Consider the following 20542-nt stretch of genomic DNA (forward strand, 5'->3'; position numbering starts at 1 on the left):
TATGTAACCATGGGCAAGTTACTTAAATTCTCTGTGCCTTAGCTTCCTCATTTGTTATATGAAAATAGCACTAGCCCTATCTCCCAGGGCTGCTGTAAAGTCAACACAAAGAAACATGCAAAGGCGCTTAGCACAGTACCTGGCAAATAGGAAGCATGCTCGATACACGTTAGCTAGTATTAATGTAGCATGTATCAATCATAGTTTATGCAGATGCCATAGAGAGTAAGTAAATGCATTTTCAAATAAAGGCAGAAAGAGTCTTAACTCAGAAAACATATTCACTAAAAGTGCTCTCTAGAGACAGCAAATTTTTATAGATAGCAAATTTTTTCATGCATATCTACTTATATGTGGATATACATATATGTACACAGATATCTAAATATCTTCAGGATAGAGAACATTTCTGCTCGAATGACAGACTCAATACATATTCTTTTTACTGAGAAGTATTTAAACAATGTAAATGTCAATAAGCTGCATCTACCGAGGGTAAATGATAATATGAATGGTGATATACCTTAAATGAGTATGAAAACAAGTCAAAGGTGATTTCATAAGTAGAATAAAGCCTAGAGATTTTCAAATTTATTTCATTCCAACTATGAAAATAAAGACCAGTTTGGTGTGGCTTATGACAATAAATGTCTTCAATAGTGATTTTCCAAGCAGCATTTGAGAAATAATGGCATAATTCTTATAAGTGCCTTTAGATATGGTTTATGTGGGAAAGACAGGAGTGAAGTAGGTGAGTTTGCTGAAAAGAGAAGAGGCAAACTTCTGAGAAAGAGTAGGTAGTGGCAGGTGGTTTCTGACACATGACCTATGCAAAGAGAGCTAAATCCTTAATTTTATCATGAGCTAAAAGACAAGGTTTGTAAATATATCATTAGTGAAATATATGGATGAGATCTGCTTTATAAATATGTTCTATTATACCCTCAAGTACATGTCATGAACAGTGGGAAGACAGGAATGTCATTCACAAAGTGTCAAGGTTATGTCATTCTAGTCATGTTTAAGAACTCTGCTGTTAGAAACTGGTACACAGGATAACAGAGAAGTTAAAATGTAAAAAGATTAAGTTTATTCATGCCCAAGATTACAGCTGTATTTAACAATAGCAGAGAAGCACTCTAAAGACAATTTTAAAGAAAAGTCAATGAATCTACCAGCTATATTAACTGGAGCACATACAAGCATACAGTACAAGGCAGGTGCAGCGTTTATTCAGGCTGGTCATACAGTCTTTTAGCAAAAGCATGCTCAAAAGTATTCTTTACTTTTTCGGTAGAAAAAATATTAAAGACTGTCAAACAAAACAAAATGGGATGCTTAATATCTCCATGTCATTCTCCAGCATTTATATTGGGAAGAGGAACAGAGTAGATTAAGGCAAACAATCAAGCAGGCAAAATACAGAAATTAAAACCAAACTATAAGTACAATTCTGAAATGAATATATTGAATCAAAATGATGCAAAATTAAGTGCAAAGAGTGAGTGCACCAGCTGGAGAAGGTTAGGGAAGATTTGTTTACATTGGTATTAAATAAACACCATGTAACATGCTACACACACTGGACTTTGCATTAACGGTTAGCTTAAACAGAGAGATGCAGAGGAAAACAAGAACATCTACAACCAAAGAGGTGGGGGGTGCACAAAGAAATAGCACTGCAAACCTCAAATAAAGTTAGGAATCGAGGGTCAGGGACCTACCAACACAGAATTATCCAACAAGATCTCCTGCACAAAAACAAATGACAGACTGGTCATGACAAAAATCAAAAGATAAACACTAGGATGACTCTGACAACAGTCAGCTAAGCATTAAAATATTCATGTTGATAGAGCTATCATTCAAATTGGCTTAGCTTCAGCTTTAAAAATATGCCATAAATACTTCATTTTCCAACTTAAAACATGAGTTGAGCTAAGATTTTAAAAACAGTCAACTCAAGATATAAAGATATATAAAAATACAGTAATTTTAAAATGCAAATTTGTGTAATTAGGTTTTCCTTTGGAATCTTTCATCAAGCCTTAGTAACAAAACCAGATCAAGTAGACATAAGTGTGAAAGGAGTGATCTGGATTACCTTCACATGAACAGGTGTCCCATAAGAGACAAAGTTAATCGTTTACCTCATCACAAGTTAATCATAGATTTTTTTACTCTTAGAAGCCAAGTTTTAAAACTGTGAGTAGTCAGAATTGCAAGTGTAGCTAAGGCCAAGTTCAGAATGGAAGTTAAATAGCATGCAGTTAGAAGAAAATCCTTTATAGTAAGATTCTTTCCTAATGATTAAATGTATTCTGAATATTCAGAGAGTTTCAGTTAATATGAAAACACATCATGCTAAATAATTAATTTCTATGAAGAAAAGAAAACCTGAACATAAAGTTGTTAATAGGAAAGCAGAAGCAATTTTCTTATTATAGGGCATACTTTAAAATGTAATAAATTTAGGATAAAATTTTTACTAACCAAAATTTTAAGTTACAAAATTAACACACTATAGTGACAGCAATTTTTTAATTTAATTTCTATATTTAAAAAAATCATTTTATAGCTTAAGTATTATGAGTAACATGAATAAGATTTGTAACTGTTACTTATGATTTTCTCAGTGGCTCTAAATGTACCTAAGAGAAAAAATCTGAGAACAGTCTCTATTCTTTGCACATAACCTCCTCAGTCTGGGAAAATAAAAGAGTAATGAATGCGATCAGCATTAATTCATCAGGAATTAGTAGTTGTGCTCTTTATTTCTCAATGCTAAGTCATGTCAGTCGTGTCCGACTCTGTGCGACCCCATAGACAGCAACCCACCAGGCTCCTCCGTCCCTGGGATTCTCCAGGCAAGAATACTGGAGTGGGTTGCCATTTCCTTCTCCATTATTTCTCAATAAACTCTACTTAATGAATGAATTCATGTATTAAAGAAGAAATTTTAAATGGTTATTAATGGAAAATTTCTACTATGATTCAAGAAGAAAAAAATGGTAGTACTGATATATTTAAATGGAGAGCAGAAAGTTAGGTCAACTTGCAGAGGAGTGGGTTATCTTTCAATAATTAGTACTGGCAATGGTTCTTCAAATATAAAGAGCAATATTCCTGGGAAAAGTTGCTGAATGATAAAGGCAAAATTCTTTTCCAGGAGGTGCTATATTCTCTAATACATGTTTAATGCAGACAGAAACCGAAGTTTCTATTAGGAAAGTTAGTCATCTTCTCTCCTTAAGAGTCTTAGATAATTATGACTATGAAAATCAATATGAAGATAAATAAAATTCTATATCTAAGTTATATGTTAAGAAAATAAAAACAACTACAATTTACTGAGTGGTTATTAAGTGCCGAGGACACATGCCTTTACAGGTGGCATCTTGTGTAATCTTTGTGTTTTACAGACAGAATAGATGAGGCTGGGGGAGGTTACGGGATATCCCTAAGGCCACAGAGCTAGGAGGGGGCAGAGTTAAGAGGTATCCATAACTACCAAGTCAACATGAAATAACGAAAAGAGGACTGGAGAAGGAGTTCAGAAAGCTGGTTTTAGACTTAAGGCTACTAATACCTAGATAACACCTTGGTCAAAATATTTCATTTTTTGCTCTTTTTTATTTGCTCATTTTTTTTGCTCATTTTTATTAAGAAGGTTGATTTTAATAATGTTTGAGGTTCTTTCAAGGTCTGAAATGCTGCATATTTTGTCTCAATTTTGAAAATGAAAGGTCTTGTCCACAGTGATGATTCTCAACTATCATGTTGCTAAGGGGAAGGTGCTGTGAACATCACAGGGGCAGAAAAAGTTGGAAATCAATGGTCTTAAGTTTTAATTCCAACTGTAACTTTTTCAGGCAAGTCCAGCTAGAAACTGGTGATGCTCACAGTAAATATTAAAACCACTGATGATCATGAACCACCTAATCAGAACTTTTTATTGATCACCTTCACCTTCTATGTTCATTAGACTCAATGTTAGAACCCAGATTGAAGCATATGCTGCTAGAATATTCAGGAAAAATATTTCATCTGGGATTAAAACAACTTCATATGTAATAGTTTGGAAAAGAGTAAAAAGAAGAAGTAGGGAAAAAACTGCTATTACCATATAAATATTTCCACGTCCCACAGCATTTAGACAGTACCTGGGATGTTAGCACTCAGTATATCTTTACTGATTAATGAATCAATATTCCAAATACTAAGTTTAACATTAACGGAAGGAAAAGTGAATAAATATATGAGCAGTTTAAGACATGATTATATGAAGTTACCCCGCACCCTCCCAAAATAAGACTAAAATTGAGGGAAAATAGCTACTGTATATGGTCTAGAGATTAACTGAAATAAATTTAAATTTCCAATAAAAGAAACTAAGGACATATGCAATTTTATACTCACACAGAGACAGCTGACCAGGCTAGACAAGTTGACATGTCGTGGAGCAAACATATGAAGCTGCTGAAGACAAGAGATGGCCTGAGCTTGGACAAGGCAGTCTGGGTTATCTTGCATCACTGCACAACCCAACAGACAGGAACTTCTTAGGGTAGAAACAGAAGTGCTGTTACCTAAGATGAAAGCAGAAAGCTTTTAATTGGCCTATAAAATCACTACCCTTGAAATACATATTACTGGGCTTAAAATTTCTTTTATCTCCTCTAATTTTAAACTTGAGATTCTGTGAAGTAAATTTCTTCTACAGAAGGAGAGATAATCCAGGTTATAAGTTTTTAGATAATGTTAGTTATTTTTAGTCTGAAAGGTTTATGGCAACAGAAATAATTAGGCAAAGAAGAACCTAAGACTGCAGTTTACATCAAATTTTCATGGAAAGTAGAGTTAGAAATTGCTAATAATAACCCTGCTTGTATTAGTTGAAGGTTGCTTTTATATATTAAAATCATGTATTTTGCATTTGAATAGATCAGAATAACTGAGTTTTCAGGCTTAGCCATTCATATCTTATAAGAGATAAGAGGTTTTTAAACTATTCCATTTTATGTTTGTCATTTAACTTGTTAAGGGAAGTATTTTTAAGACATTATCTTTCTAAATATGGTCCTCATCTTTTCAAAATAAGAGAAATCAGACTGATTGGCATTTATTTTAACAAAATATACTGAGCACTTACTATGTGTCAATTACAGGGGTTGTGCAACTCTTATTTGATAGAAGAGGAAACTAAAGCTTAGAGACATAAGAATTTTCCCAAAATCATCCAATTAACTAATGGTTAGTGAAACTTAAATTTCTATTTTTTTTTTCTATTATGTCATCACTCAGAAGTCAGTCTTCCCAAGATTATTCTCAATATTCTGCCCATATTTTTGAAAAGAACATTCTGCTAAACTTCACTTTATTGAGAAGTGTTTGAGTCAATGAGAGGAACTGTTTTCATTTTTATGCATATATTTTAATGTAAAATATCACAAAAGCAGCCATGCATACCTTGTAGCTCTGGACCCAATGTGGTAATAAGTGCATTCAAACAGCAACCTAGACTTTGGTGAACTTCAGCATGAGTCGGAGGCACATTTAACAGCAACATTATAATAAGAGAAAGGGTTGGTTCTGCATGTGTATGATAGAGTGGGCCGGAAGAGTCAATTATCAGTGAGAGAGAATGCAGTGCCCAGGTCTGTGAAGACAAAGAAAAACAGTTAAAAAATGTTATAGCAGCATTAAGAAACACAAAACACTATGAACTGTTCTTTTATTGAAATGAGTGATAAAGTAGTATCACAGTCAAGTGTGTGCTATTACTAACTTGGAGAAACAAGGAACTTCAGGAGTTGAAGAAAAAAATTTAAATACCAGTAAAAAAAAAAACTGAGAGACAAATGTCCGATTCAGAATGGCATACATAGGGGCTTCCTAGATGGCGCTAGTGGTAAATAATCTGACCTGCCAATGCAGGAGACATAAGAGATGAGGGTTCGATCCCTGGGTCAGGAAGATCCCCTGAAGGAGGGCATGGCAACCCACTTCAGTATTCATGTCTGGAGAATCCCATGGACAGAGGAACCTGCAGGGCTACAGTCAATAGCGTCGCAAAGAGTCGGACACAACTGAAGTGACTTAGCTAGCGTGCACACATATGGATATATCTCAGAACTGAGAATTCCAGGATCGTGTTTGGTTCTTTAGCTAACGGCTTGAACTAAATCTAGTGTGTTGAAAACTGTTTACTCCTTAATCTATACAGGGAATGAAAATTCAAATTTTCAAAAGATTCAACAATATCTCAACTACATGAAATAATACAAATCTCTCAGAACACAATATTGAAGAAAGCCAAACATAAAAAAGTATGTACTGTGTGATTCCATTGACATAAAGTATAAAAGCAGACAAAACTAATAATCATTGATAATCAGTGAAGTTGGATGGCGAGTTTAATAGGTTCCTTATAGCATGTTCTCTACTTTTATGTATGCTTGAACTTCCTATAATAAGAAGTATCTAAAACATTCTCCCTTTAGGAAATCAACTAAGAAAGTTTTACGCCTGTTATCAACAAATATGTAAGAAAAACTTATAGTATTTTAAAATGGTACAAAGATGAGCTCCCATTAGGTGAGAAATGGCAGCAATCAGGAAGAATCAGACTGATGACACTGGATGCCACAGAAAGAAAAATCTAAATTAATCAACAAAAGAGACTCATTAGAAAAGGAGTCTGTTCAGAACAGGCTTTTTGAAGGGGGAGAGGAGAAATATAATAAATAGAAGCAAAAAGTACTGTATTAAAGGAATGAAGAAAGGATGGAATACCTTATAAATCAACTCAAGTAAAAGAAGATGTGAAAAATAGTCCTAGTAATATGGTAATTCAAAGACTGACACCCATGTTAGATACTGAAGTTTGACAAGGTGGTGGTTAAACTGGATCTTACAATACTAAAAAATGTGGATTATAAGACAGGAATAGAAAGAAGAGCAATAGGAAAAACCCGAGCGCAGATATGAGAATGCCATGTGGGAGGAAAGCAGGAAGATCATCTTAGGAGAAGATCAGTACTTTGGGTTAATAAACCAAGAAAGCTTCTGGGTCAGCTGATGGGACTTCAATGAGGAGTTGATTGAAGAAGCAATAAGCAGTATCCCCAGCTTTCTGGTTGGGAAGTGGCAAGAAGGCAAACATTTCTCGCTTCATATCTAGGTAGAATTGTAAAGAACCTAAAAATAAAGTGACCAGGTAGGAGGCTACTATAGTAATTAGGGTCACACATAGGAGACAGAGATATAATAAGGGGACCAGAAGAGCAAGAAGCACAACAATCATTCAAGATGTGATTAAGATCTCAGGAGAATGATGACTGGCAGAAATTAGTAAGTTATGTATAATAATATGGTAAAGTGGTTAAGAACATGAGTTTAAAGTCCATGACTTATGTTCTTCACCTGACTCCACGATATATTAGTGGTTCTAAGTGTGAGCAAGTTACTTAGGTTCCATAAGCCTCAGTTTTCTTTCTATATAATGGGAATATACATCCTAGATAACTGTGAAGATTAAATACATTAATATGTTTAGAAAAATGTAATACAATGCCTGGTGCCTGTTAAGTTCCACAAAATAGTAGATGTTCTTTTAAGATAGAAGGCAGATCCATTTTCAGAAAATGATATTGAATTTGACTTTAGATACTGAGTATGAAGTAAAGATAGTGATATGTGAATTTTAAAAATCCACTGAGGTTAACAATGGTTTTGATTTTATTATGGAGCAAGAATTATTATACAAATTAGTAATGGTCAATACAACATAATATGCATTATCTACAAATCAAGAATTTCAAGGAAGGTATCACATGGGGTACTCACCTGCACATCAGGTGAGGTGCTGTCCTGAGACAAAGTATAAAGGATTCCAACACAAGAATTCAAATGTTGAGAACTTATTCCTCCTAAGTACCTATGTAGGGATCCCAAAGCCAATGAGTGTCCTGTTCTGGTAACCGCATCCCTTGCTGATTTCAGTCTGTGATTATGGAAACAAAAATAAATGATAATTACTGAAATAAATCAATGCATGCACAGTCATTTAGGGAAACCTTTTATATGAAGAGCTACAAAATTCAGAAATATATTTACAGTTAACTGATACAAAAAATTCTGAAATAACTTGAAAGGTATCTTGAAAAGAGAACTATTTTAAATAAAAATGTCTTCACATATGTGCTGCAAATACTGAGGCCCACACACCCTAGAACCCATGCTCTGCAACAAGAGAAGCCACTGCAATGAGAAAACCACACATCACATCTACAGAGTAGCCCCCGCTCGCCACAGCTAGAGAAAGCCCACACACAGCAACGAAGACCCAGCACAGCCAAGAAAAAATAAATTTAAAAAATTTTAGATGTCGTCACATTATTAATAATTTAAATATAAACAATTTCAATGTCTTTCAGAAATACACACTAAATTTATATGGCATGAATTATTACCTTATCATTAAGTTATCTTTTAAAAACTCTCATTGCAGCGATACTAATTCCATATAGAGTTCCAGCTCAAGAACTTTGATTTAAAAATTAAATTTAGTAAGAGAACTCATTATTCATCAGGAGTTTTCATTGTATTCTAGTTTACACGCTTTATATTTGGTCCTTTAATCCTCTCAGGAATCGTGAGATTCGTACTATTATCAATTCCTTTTTACAAATGAGGAAATCAAAATGACTGAGTCATTTTGGCCAAAGAACTCTTATAAAGTAACCAACTATTAAATGGAAGGGCTGGGATTTGAACCAAGTTAGCAATCTGACAAGAGATGTAAAGTTCATAACCAAATCAAGACATATTCAGCAGACTAGAAAGTCAAAGTGCCTTCTGCATTACTACCACGTCTACTAACTTTATATACACATATAATTAATATAACCATGAGCATTTGCAGTTGTTTTATTTTTTCATACTACTTTCATTATTTATTTTCTCATTCACCTTAACATTCTTAGCAGGCAGGGCATCATTAATAAACTTCTATTTGAAAGAGAGAAAAACTGGTTAAGAGGATTAAGCAACCAGCTCATGGTTACAAAGCTGATAGGAATGAACATATAGTTTATGTTTCCTGATCTGCAGCCTTTTGTCTTTTCAGTAGATTGTTTTACTACCTATCACCGATATTTTATATGATGAAACTCCCTAAGTTTCTTACTCCCAGAGTCTACTGGTGGCCTATTACATCACTCATATAGACAGTGATCTTTCTCATATAAAAACAAAAACCAAAGTAAAAATATTAATAAAAGTTTTATGTTCCAAGACAAGTAGTCCAAGGCAGTGGGGGTGGGGGCGGGTTCCACTTTAACCCTAACCCTAATCCTAGTTGATGCTTTTGAAATGTGGTGTTGGAGAAGATTCTTGAGTCCTTTGGACTGCAAGGAGGTCAAAGCAGTCAATCCTAAAGGAAATCAACCCTGAATACTCATTGGAAGAACTGATGCTGAAGCTGAAGCTTCAATACTTTGGCCACCTGATGTGAAGAGTTGAATCATTAGAAAAGACCCAAACGCTGGGAAAAATTGAAGGCAAGAGAAGGGGATGACATAGGACGAGATGGATGGATGGCATCTCCGACTCTATGGACAACAGTCTGAGCAAGCTCGGGGATATAGTGAAGGACAGGGAAGTCTGGTGTGCTGCAGTCCATGGGGTCACAAAGAGTCGGACATGACTGAGCGACTGAACAACAACAAAATACACCTTTCTCAGTTTTTTAAAGTTATAATCAGAAGTTTCATAAGTTCCAACCAGCTATACACAGTTTTGACACATATCTCATGAATACTAAGTAAGAAATTCACTTACTTGTCAAAGCTAACTTGAGCTAATGCAGCAGTAAAAACTCCATCATCAACTACTTGGGCTAATCTAGCCCATGCCTCTGCAGCTGCACATCTCAAGAGGGGGTTGGGACTTTCTAAGGCTCCCATCACCAGTGCAAGGACAGGTCTTCTCACTTCTTCTGGACCCAAATGTCCCTTAGAGCCAGCCACATACTGAAATATGTAAAAAACAACCCAAACTTACAACTGTAGTAAGTTCTCTTATCCAGTTTGGAATGTTTATCCTGGTTAACAAAATATGTTCATAGTCAGTGACTACTACTTAAAAAAAAAAAATCAAAACACCAGAAATACACACTGAACATACAAATATAATTTAATTTTTCTCACAAAGTACTTTAGAATTTTAAGCCTCCAGGGAAACAATATGGTGAGCAATTATCACTACTACATTTGTGTTCAAAGAACATTAATAGGGATTTCCATAAAATAAATGACCAATGAAGCCTATTTAGAAACAATAAGTCACAAATGCGACAATGAGCCAGATTTGGTCCATAGGCCATAATCTGCCAATCCCAGGTCTGCGATATTAGGCTTGGTAGGTTTAAGCATGTTTCTAAAATAGTATTATAGGTTTGACTTCTGACCAGCAAGTTTTATATGGAGAAAAAGTAAAGGGGGAATTACACATCCTGAAACATCAAGAAAAATTTAAAAACACCTTCCCTCAACCTACTTAGCTGGCCACATATTATGGGAAAAAAAGAAAAGTAAATGGGAATTAAAAAAAAAAAACAGAATTACCTTCAAGAAACTAGAAACTGCAGAAACGACATGTAGCTGAACTACTTGTTGACGGGCTCCTTTTGTATGCTTTATACTGTCCAAAAGCTGTTCCAGCACAAGAAGCCTAAAATCAGAAACAAGATTTAAAGATAAATTAAGCCAAAGGGCAGTATTAAGTATCCACTACTAATTTGTTTGGTTGCATTTTATTGGAGCTACTAAAATGAGATAGACTGTTGTCAAGTACACGGAAGCCTTTTGGGAAATGAAAATATATTATAACCAATGCAAAAGTATTTTGACTATGTGCCATTGCACTGAGGGAGGTACATATTTTGTAAAAAATAAATAACATGTATCACTTAATGTAGATTTACCTGGGCAAATTTGGCTATTTCAGCAACTATTTTCTAAAAAAGGGTATTTTAAAAGTTACCTGCATCAACATTTTTGTTCTTAGTAACAGGACTTATTGGATTCAAATACATTGCTTCATTTTAAAGGCATCATGGAGTTCAGTTAATGAGAAGAAGCACAACCTTTTGAACCCCAACTATACCTTAAACATGTACGTGGGGATCATACTATATATAACATAGTCTTTACACTTGCTTTTCTCATTACCATTACCACTTTATCACTTTTCAAACCATGTTTATTCTTAGATAATTTTCAGGAAGCCAAATTTTACTATACACATTCTACAGTTTATTCAACCATTCTACTAGTGCAGAGTAATATTCTTATTTTCACAATTCTACAATTCCACCTATAATGAATGTGCGTATCACTTTTGGTCTGGGGTTGAATGTGCTCGTTAGGTTTTAATGTATTAAAAAACAATGTGAGTTGTTTTTCATGTTCTCATAACACAGGAGTTTTTAAATCCATTTGATTAAAGATATGTTAACCATGAAATAAATCATCCCCTTTTCTCCCCACCAATTATTCTGTTTATAAACATTGCTTCAGAGCTCTGAATTTCCTTTCTCTCCTTCTCTCCCTTTAAATCAGGAAGTAAAATAATATTCAAGTTTATTTTTTTAGCTGTGAACATCTCGATGGCAGTCAGAGACCTCATATTCTAGCTTCATCTCTCCAGGGTCTGGGTTTGGCGTGTAGTCGGCAGTCAGATGTGCTCACTGAACAATCATAAAGAATGGGTGCACCCAGTGAGTGAAACAGGCATGACTGGCTGAAGATGGCATGTGGGTAGACTTTTACTCAACTCTACTGTGCTTCCAAGAATATTTCTAAAGCTCTTAACTAAATCTCTATCATTCTGTTGAGCCCAAAAGGCCCAAACACAGTTCTGCTCCAAAGGATAATTCTGTTATCAAAACAGAATAGATATGGAACTTACGTTTTTTTAAATAAACCCAGTTGTGGAAGAAGTTAGAAAAAAAGGAAGGTACGTGAGGTTACATTATATGACTTTAGGAAAACAATATACATATAATCAATTCAGAGAATAAACATAGTGAATCACTAAAAATTTAGGGAAAATCATAGTAACTCCTAAGTAGTCTATTTAAATATTTATTTCCTATTTTAAGGTTAATTCAGTCCATCACAATAAATAAAAACCAGAAAAGCACAGGAAAGAAAAATAAAATTCACCCCAAATCCCACCATTTAGAAAGCCTTATTTTGACATCTTTGGTCTAGTCTCTCCAGATATATGGATCATCTTCTAAAAATTGGTTTCACAGTGTACATACTTTGTTAATAACTTTTTTATTTCCCTAAACATTAATCCCAACTTATTAACTATTATACTGAAATATTTTTTTCTCTTTTTTTATCTTGACCTCCTGTGATTTTGTTTCTAATTCAAGTGTAACTGATGTACAATATTGTGTAAGTCACAAGTATGTGATATAGTGATTCACAATGTTTAAAGATTATATTCCATTTATAGTTACTTTAAAACAACTATATTCCCCTACATTGTACAGTGTATTCTTGAAGCTTATTTCATACATGACAGTTTGTGCCCCTCAGTTTTGTACCCCACGTTGCTCTCCCCCCGCCCCCTCCCCGCTCCCCACTGGTAACTACTAGTTTTGTTCTCTCCATCTGTGCGTCTGCTTCTCTTTCATTGTATTAACTAGTTTGTTGTATTTTTCCAATTCCACACATACTGAAATAATTTTAAATTGCTATTAGAATTAATTAACTAATTCTCTAGTTTGGAATATTTAGGCCATTTCTAGTTTTTATTATAAATAACACAATAAATGTATCATATAAAAATTTTCTCTTTTCTAAGACCATATTTAAGTCACTTTGCTTCAAGAAAATATTTATAACCAAATTGCCCTGCAGGAAGAAAAATTAAGGGTAACTATATGGTCAGGCTTATGAATTTAAAACCTAAAACATCATTATTGGACCATATCATAGTCACCTATTATAATGAAACTGTGTCATGTTGAAAGTACTAAAAATTACTTAAGATTAGAGCTTGAGAATTTTGTTATATTGTAATAAAATCTGACCTGTACTATTTTCTTGCCCACATTCACAGGCCAAAGACCCTAAATGAGACTACCAGAGCCCAAACTTTTTTCTCCATCCTTTATTCCCATATTCTGACACAGATCACAAGAAAACATTCTGTCTCTTCAGGAAGATGGAGATGATCACTTTTTAGTAAAACTGAATTTGTATTCCTAAGTAGTATCAATTATATAATTATTAGTTCATATTAATATAATTAATAAAATTAGCTGGTGCTGAAGCTGAAGCTCCAATATTTTAGTCACCTGATATGAAGAACTGACTCATTTGAAAAGACCCTGATGCTGGGAAAGATTGAAGGCAGGAAGAGAAGGGGATGACAAAGGATGAGATGGTTGAATGGCATCACCGATTCAACGGACATGAGTCTGAGCAAGCTCCAGGAGTTGGTGGTGGACAGGGGAGCCTGGCATGCTGCAGTCCATGGGGTTACAAAGAGCTGGACATGACTGAGAGACTGAACTGAACTGATTAGTTCAGAACAAAGTTAGATAATAAAACTTTTGAGACTGGATGAAAATATACAAGTAATTAAGTAAACAGGAAAGACATAAATATTGAAAATGCTGATTTACCTTTCTTATACATTCAGAGAGAGGGTGTATAATGGGGAAAATTTTTACTACTGAGAGCTATAACTATGCTTTTCCTCTCTCTCCATCAATTTACACTCTATGTTACTTCATAGCATTTTTAGCACTGTTCTCTGCATGCCAGGATCATCTAAGGTGTTTAAAAAATTTTAATGTTCAATGTAGTATGCATACCATTACTATTAAATCAGAACCTACATTTTAAAAAGTTTTCAAAAATTATTCAAATGACTGCGATGTACAGTCAAGGTACTTAATTCAGATGAATTAAGTAATTCATTCTTTGTAATTAGGTGCAAAATATATTGGGAAGTAACCATAAATAACACATGTATAAGATCAGTAAAAATTTCTTCTCTGTATAAAATATCTTGATATTGAAGAGCTTTAAACATTTTAGTGCTTTAAAATTATCAATGCAAAGTTTTCTTACTTTTAGAATCCTACAGTCAAAATAATCAATGATTTAAAGATAATTTAATTTCTAAGTGCATAAATAAAGTAGTAAAAACCCATTTCTAATTTTAGGATAACCTCATGTTATGAGTTTCTTTTAAACTGTTTAAACACAAAGATAACCACAAAAACAACAAAACACTTGAAAACATTCACCTGATGAATACAGGTACTTTAAGACCTTTCTTTTCTAGAGATGCAAATCTATGGGCCAGAGAAGGGTCTGCCTTGTAAACAAGTAACATCTCTGGGATAACAGAAAACTAGAAGCTCAACTTTGCTACCTCTGTTTCTCTGTGGTGCTCTAAGGGCATCCACTGGAGATTGCTAATAGTTGCTAAATGTAGGATCCTGCCAGACCACATCCTTTAAAACCCTCAAAACTACCGCCTACTATTTTTATTCCATTAGACTTCAAAGAGAATATGCTTTGCTTTACCAGGTTCAACATATTCATTGAGACAAGCAAAACCTCTCCTCCCCTGAATATTCATTCTATATGTTATTTTTATCCAGGTGGGATAAAAAGAAATGTGGCACATTTTAAAGTTCATTAAACTGTAAAAAACAGAAATAAGAAACCATTTCCTTGAAACTGTAACTGGGCAATAAATCTGGGTAAAATCAAAAAGAAAATCACCTTCTCTAGGAGAGCAATAAAACCAATTTTTTAAAAGGAAAGCTTGTAAGAAGTATGCTTTTTTTCCCCACTTTTTATCTGAGACCTATCAAAGAGCTTAACAGTGTCTTTCAAGAACATGCTTAATTTAAATCTTTTGCCCACAAGGCTGCAGTTACTGCTTTATTAATCCAAATTAAGTATTTTAAATTAATTGTATGCACTATATAACAATACAGTCACAGACTAGTTCAGATCTTCTCTCCATCAGTAATTCTTTAAAAATTCCAGACCACTGTGATTTTCCTCTCACCTTTAAGTGCTACAGCATTCATTTATAATTTAGTCACATATTGTTTTAAGTATAACCATAACTTTATAGTTATAGTATACAGTGAACTATAGGCTACAAATTTCAAATCCTCTTTTGAAATTAATCTCAAAATATGCATATACCATATGATACTGAATAAGTACTATTATCAGTTAAAATAGAACAACATGAAGTTATTAAAAATCAACATAAATGTTATTTGTTTTCTATCCACTGAAAGTAGACTATCCAAAAGCCTGTTTCAGAAATGTGTTGCTGACAAGACTCAAATATTTCTGCGATTCTTCATCAAAGAGACCAAGGTAAATTCCTTACCTAATTGGTATTCTCTGGAAGACATAACCGATAAAATTATATAAAAGCTATGATCTAGCATTGTTGCTGGTCAAGCATAAAAGAAACAAAGAGAATGAACATGAATGAATGAGGATAGTTAATATTTTGCAAATTGTTAACCAGCACAGTCTATGGGAGAGATTCAGTTCCCATTCAGTATCTCAGATAAAAACAGAATTTCCTGGATACTAGACATGAGTAGTGGTTTTTGATCCTCAAGAAAGATATTACCCTATTACCTTCAATGAGAAATCATTAGCAGTCTTTATAATTTTTAAAAACCAAAGTTCATTTCAAGAGAAGTGAATCCACCAAATTGAAGACTAATCTATTTTAATCTAATTTTTGAAATCCACTAAACTGAGGACTAAGCCTGGAACCTACAGTATGAGATCATGTCTATTCAGACAACCAGTGTTTCCTTTTGCAACACTGGCTCATAAATCACTGTTTTTGTGTCACTGAGTTTTATATTCGTATTTTCAGCTAGATGAGAAGTTAATACGGGAAAAGCATTGCATCTACGATAGTGCCTAGCAGTTTTCAGTTTAATCTAATCACTGACTTCATTACTTCTCATTAAATATTTAGCCAACTGAATAATTAAACAAGAGCCTTTAATCTCACCTTCACCTGTCATCTGTAAGAAGTCTTTTATATTAATGAGAACTCTGACAGCCTCCTTTTTACCACTCTATTACGCATTCACTGAACAAATTACCAAACCTGAAACATATTTCAGGATGAGTGAACCTCTGAAGATGGTTTACCTTTGGGCTTCTCCCACATGAGCACATACAACTCCAAACAGCTTGACTGCAGAGCTAGTAACTGACAGCGTTGGAGGTAAGGGCTTAGGCACCGAATCTCCCTCTACATCTTTTTCGTAAATAGAGTAAGGGTCATACTCGAGACTTCCACAAGCAATACCACTACCAAGCAGGAGCTAAAAGAAAAAAAAATTGCATATAAGGTTTTAATAAATGACTATTCAGGACTTCCTTGCAGTCCAGTGGTTGGCACTCTGTGCCCTGGTTGGGTAAGTAGGATCCCACTTGCCGTGCAGTGTGGCCAATTAAAAAAAAACACACACAACAAAAACCAAATTAAACCACTGTTCATAAGTTGAATCAATCCAAGAGTTACTGAAAAATGACCATACCTGTTCTTCAATAAATCTATGGTCAGTCTCTTGTAGCAAAGGACTTAATATCAGAAGATCATCTTGATGACAGAGGGGTGGGAGTAAAAATGTGGATGCTCCCACCTGTATATCGGGGGCAGTCAGGTCAGCAGCCAGCTCCTTGAGGATTGCACTGAGGTTTCCTATCAAGTCACAGAAAAAGAGCAATTAGCAATTTAGCAATAGCAGTTAACAGGTCTGAGAATGGGGTTTAAAGAGCCCAGGCTGAACTTTAATCTACATTATCAGCTAACTTTAATCTATCACAGCCTATTTAATCTGTTCTCCTCCCTGAGAAATGCCCTACCGATGAAAAGTTCAACTATGTGTTGCCAATCACAAGAATAAGAACAGACATCTTAATGTATGTGTGTATGTATACTTTATACACTAAATAAATTCTACTACCATCATTTTAAATAAAATGACATGGAGCATAAAAACAGAAAGAAAAAAAGAGTAACAAAGGCAGACAACGCAGGCATAACATTAGCAGAATGGCACCCTAACTCCCCACCACCCCAGCAAATGACTGCCACTCATCCTAACCAGCGAGATTAATCTCGGTTCACCTTTACTCTCAATTGACTATCTCATCACCCTCCACACTATTTTGGAGCAATCCCTGGAAAGCATATCACTTGCATCTATAAATATTTCATTGTGTATCATTAGAGTTAAGGATGTTTTAAACAATTTCACCATCACAATTTGATGTTTTAATAATTAATAAACAGGGACTTCCCTGTTGACAATCCTCCCTTTAAGAAGATATAAGACACAAGACACACACACGTTAACTAAAAAACGAAGGTAGGAAATACTATGTTTCATAGAGGATGAAGAAAGAGCATAGCTATGTTTAGAGAAAGGAGAGATTATAAACAGGAATTGGGGACAGTGGACAAGGATCAATAAAAGCTTAATGAAGCAAGTAAGAGTTGCTTAAAGGAGTGTCTGTTAGTTTAGTTACCAGTATGTGATACTCAAGACAATAATTCTGTTGGTTGCATAATATGCAAGCTATGTTGATACTACAGCTAAATGTGAAAACAGTGGTATATCTCCATTTCTCATGTAAAGTAACTGCTGGCCGCCTAACTGTGCCTGAACAAAGTTCTTAAAGATGATTCAGTTTTAAAACGCAAATATGCTTCTCCTGTAGAAATACACTACTTTCTGATGCTAATGAGGAGCAATTTTCAGTGTGGAGAAAATTAAAATACTTAAATGGAGATCCATAATGAAACTAAGGAAATAAAAATTAGGAACCCAAGTTTTGCTCCATAAACTTAAGAAAATTAAGCAACTATTGTGACAAAATTCTGCTTTTGTTGGACAACCATGGTGAAAAGTTTATATAAATTCTTTTCTTTTTCCAGTCATGCCAAGTGGTTTGTGGGATCTCAGTTCCCTGGCCAGGGATAGAAACCGGGCTGCAGAGAAAGCCTGAAATCCTAACTACTAGGCTGCCAGGGAACTCCCCAAAAGGAATAGATTTGAAGTAATATTAACTTAATATGGTTAGTTGACAATTTAAAAATTTTAAAAAAATGCTCCCATTAGAGACCATTTCCAACTTTCACCTCTTGAAACAAGCATCTTAAATTATTCAGTAGTAGTAGCATTTTCTTAAAACTGCATTTGAAATTTACAAGAAAGGATATAGAACTAATTGCAAAATAAGGGCAAGTTTTTTTTTTTTTTTTTACCAAATTCAGTATTCAAGTATTCTGAAGTCATCTTGAGCCCAATAAAAGCAAAACCTACATTATAAACTTTATAAAATAAATTATACCTTGGTATACCACTCAAGATTAAAGTGCTATCTGGACAGAGTTAAGAATGGAATGATGGAAGGCAATGTGTACAGTAGATATGCAGTCCAGAAGGAAAATAGGAATGGTCAAATTTCTAATTGACTTGCATTATATATTCTGTAGAAAACCCTGCAGTAGAATCAAGACTAATCTTTGTGACTCATTCTCTCTCACACATTGAAACTAGGGACATTTTTCTCAGAAGAGAGAAGGTAGCAAGACATGAAAACAGTCTTCTTTTTTAATGTATTTTATTTACTATAAATTGATGATTTCGAATTGTGGTGCTGGAGAAGACCTTTTAGAGTCCCTTGAACTACAAGGAGATCAAACCAATCAATCCTAAAGAAAATCAACCTTGAATATTCATTGGAAGAACTGATGCTGAAGCTCCAATACTTTGGCCACGTGATGCAAAGAGCTGACTCACTGGAAAAAGATCCTGATGCTGGGAAAGACTGAAAGCAGAAGGAGAAGGGGGCAGTAGAGGATGAGATGTTTAGATAGCATCACTGACTCAATGAACATGAACTTGAGCAAACTCTGAGAGATAGTGAAGGACAGGGAAGCCTGGTGTGCTGCAGTCCATGGGATCCCAAAGAGTCAGACACAACTTAGCGACTGAACAACAACCATGTTTACTATAAAATGGTGAACACATGGGTTAAGACTGAACTCCCAAAACCTCCTGAACACAAAGCACGAAGTAACCGCCATATAATCCATTTGTTCAGACACTGCATTAACCACAAATAGTAAAACATTTTGGTGTAAGGCACTTACCTTCATAGGTTTCAGGAGATAATAAAATCAACAATTCATAAAGCCTTTGTCTATAAACTACTGATGGTGTTTTCAAAGGACTTCCATATGTTTTTAGTATTGAAGAGAGCCTTAAAGTAAAAGAAAAAGTATATGTCAAGTGTGTAAGTTATATAACAATGTATAAATATTCAACATATTGACATATAAAGATAAAATAGGTATTACATATAATAAGTGATCACTAATGCTTTTATTTACTAAAATTATTTTAAAAATTTTTTACTGTGGACCATTTTTAAAGTCTTTATTGAATCTATCACAATACTGTTTCTGTTTTATCTTTTGCTTTTTGGCTGCAAGGCATGTGGGATTTTAGCTCCCTGACCAAGGATCAAACCCACACCCCCTGCACTGGAATGTGAGCACTTAAGCAGTGAACCACCTCGGAAGTCCCTATTTATTTATTTTCTTATAATGTGTGGTTTGAAGTTAAAAGAGCAATGACAAGTGTCAGATATGAAAACCATTTAGCTATCTTTTCTATCATACTTCATAAAACAATATATTCTGCTAAGATCTCTAAGGTTGTTCCTATTTTGTCTATTAGCTGAAACTCTTACTAAACCCCCAAATTTACAACATTGCATTCGTGAAAACTAAATTCTATTATGCAGAAAAGGAACAGGCCAAAGAAACAGGAGGCCCAAAGATCTAGAAAAAAATCCAAGTGTTTTATGTTAGAAAACTTCATCTGGAATGCACTCACCAAATAACAATGAATCATAAAAAAAATACACAGAATCATAAAACAAATTCACTTTTGATAAAGCACAAGCAGAGCCAATGTTTCCCCAAAAGTTCCAGTCATAAAATCTCTATCACCTCCTCTTGTCACTCTCTTTCATTCACTTTCATGTACTCCTTTTTTAATCTTCTATTCATTCTCACTACTGGTATTAACATCATTTTATTGATGTTCACTCATCTAACAAATATTTATTAAAGGATTACTACTCTTTGCCTTGTGATCAAACGGAGTGAAGCTTTCATCTCCTGCAGCAATACAGAAATTCAATGGAATTACTTTTGCTGTGCCACTGGAATAAATTTCCTTTTCTGTTATGGCATGTGGTTTCCAGGTATTCTAAGAAATCCTGGTAACGCTTATTCATGTGTGTTTGCTAGAAAAATACTGCATTGTATTTTTTGTTTCTAAAAAAGAATTATATATATATTTTTCTTTTTTGAGAGAGAGAGACTATGATTGGTAGTCTTTTTTTTTAATAAAAGAATATTTATTTAC

General features: G+C 34.3%; 1 protein-coding gene across 7 annotated transcripts in view; it reads right to left on the reverse strand.

Annotated features, from left to right (window-relative positions):
- Positions 1-20542, reverse strand: part of HEATR5A (HEAT repeat containing 5A) — a 93702-nt gene that overhangs the window by 30778 nt on the left and 42382 nt on the right. For 6 of the 7 annotated variants that reach the window (XM_061159066.1, XM_061159062.1, XM_061159065.1 and 3 more), the window contains 8 exons: positions 19258-19367; positions 16634-16797; positions 16242-16417; positions 10629-10734; positions 9844-10034; positions 7849-8005; positions 5470-5659; positions 4420-4589 (listed from right to left, as the gene is read on the reverse strand). In XM_061159066.1, coding sequence (XP_061015049.1) covers positions 4420-4589; positions 5470-5659; positions 7849-8005; positions 9844-10034; positions 10629-10734; positions 16242-16417; positions 16634-16797; positions 19258-19367 — 1264 coding nt within the window. The remainder of the gene's footprint in view (positions 1-4419; positions 4590-5469; positions 5660-7848; positions 8006-9843; positions 10035-10628; positions 10735-16241; positions 16418-16633; positions 16798-19257; positions 19368-20542) is intronic. The other variant, XM_061159067.1, reaches the window with a different exon arrangement.

The sequence above is a fragment of the Dama dama genome, chromosome 13 (assembly GCF_033118175.1).
Source record: "Dama dama isolate Ldn47 chromosome 13, ASM3311817v1, whole genome shotgun sequence".
Taxonomy (NCBI): Eukaryota; Metazoa; Chordata; class Mammalia; order Artiodactyla; family Cervidae; genus Dama; species Dama dama.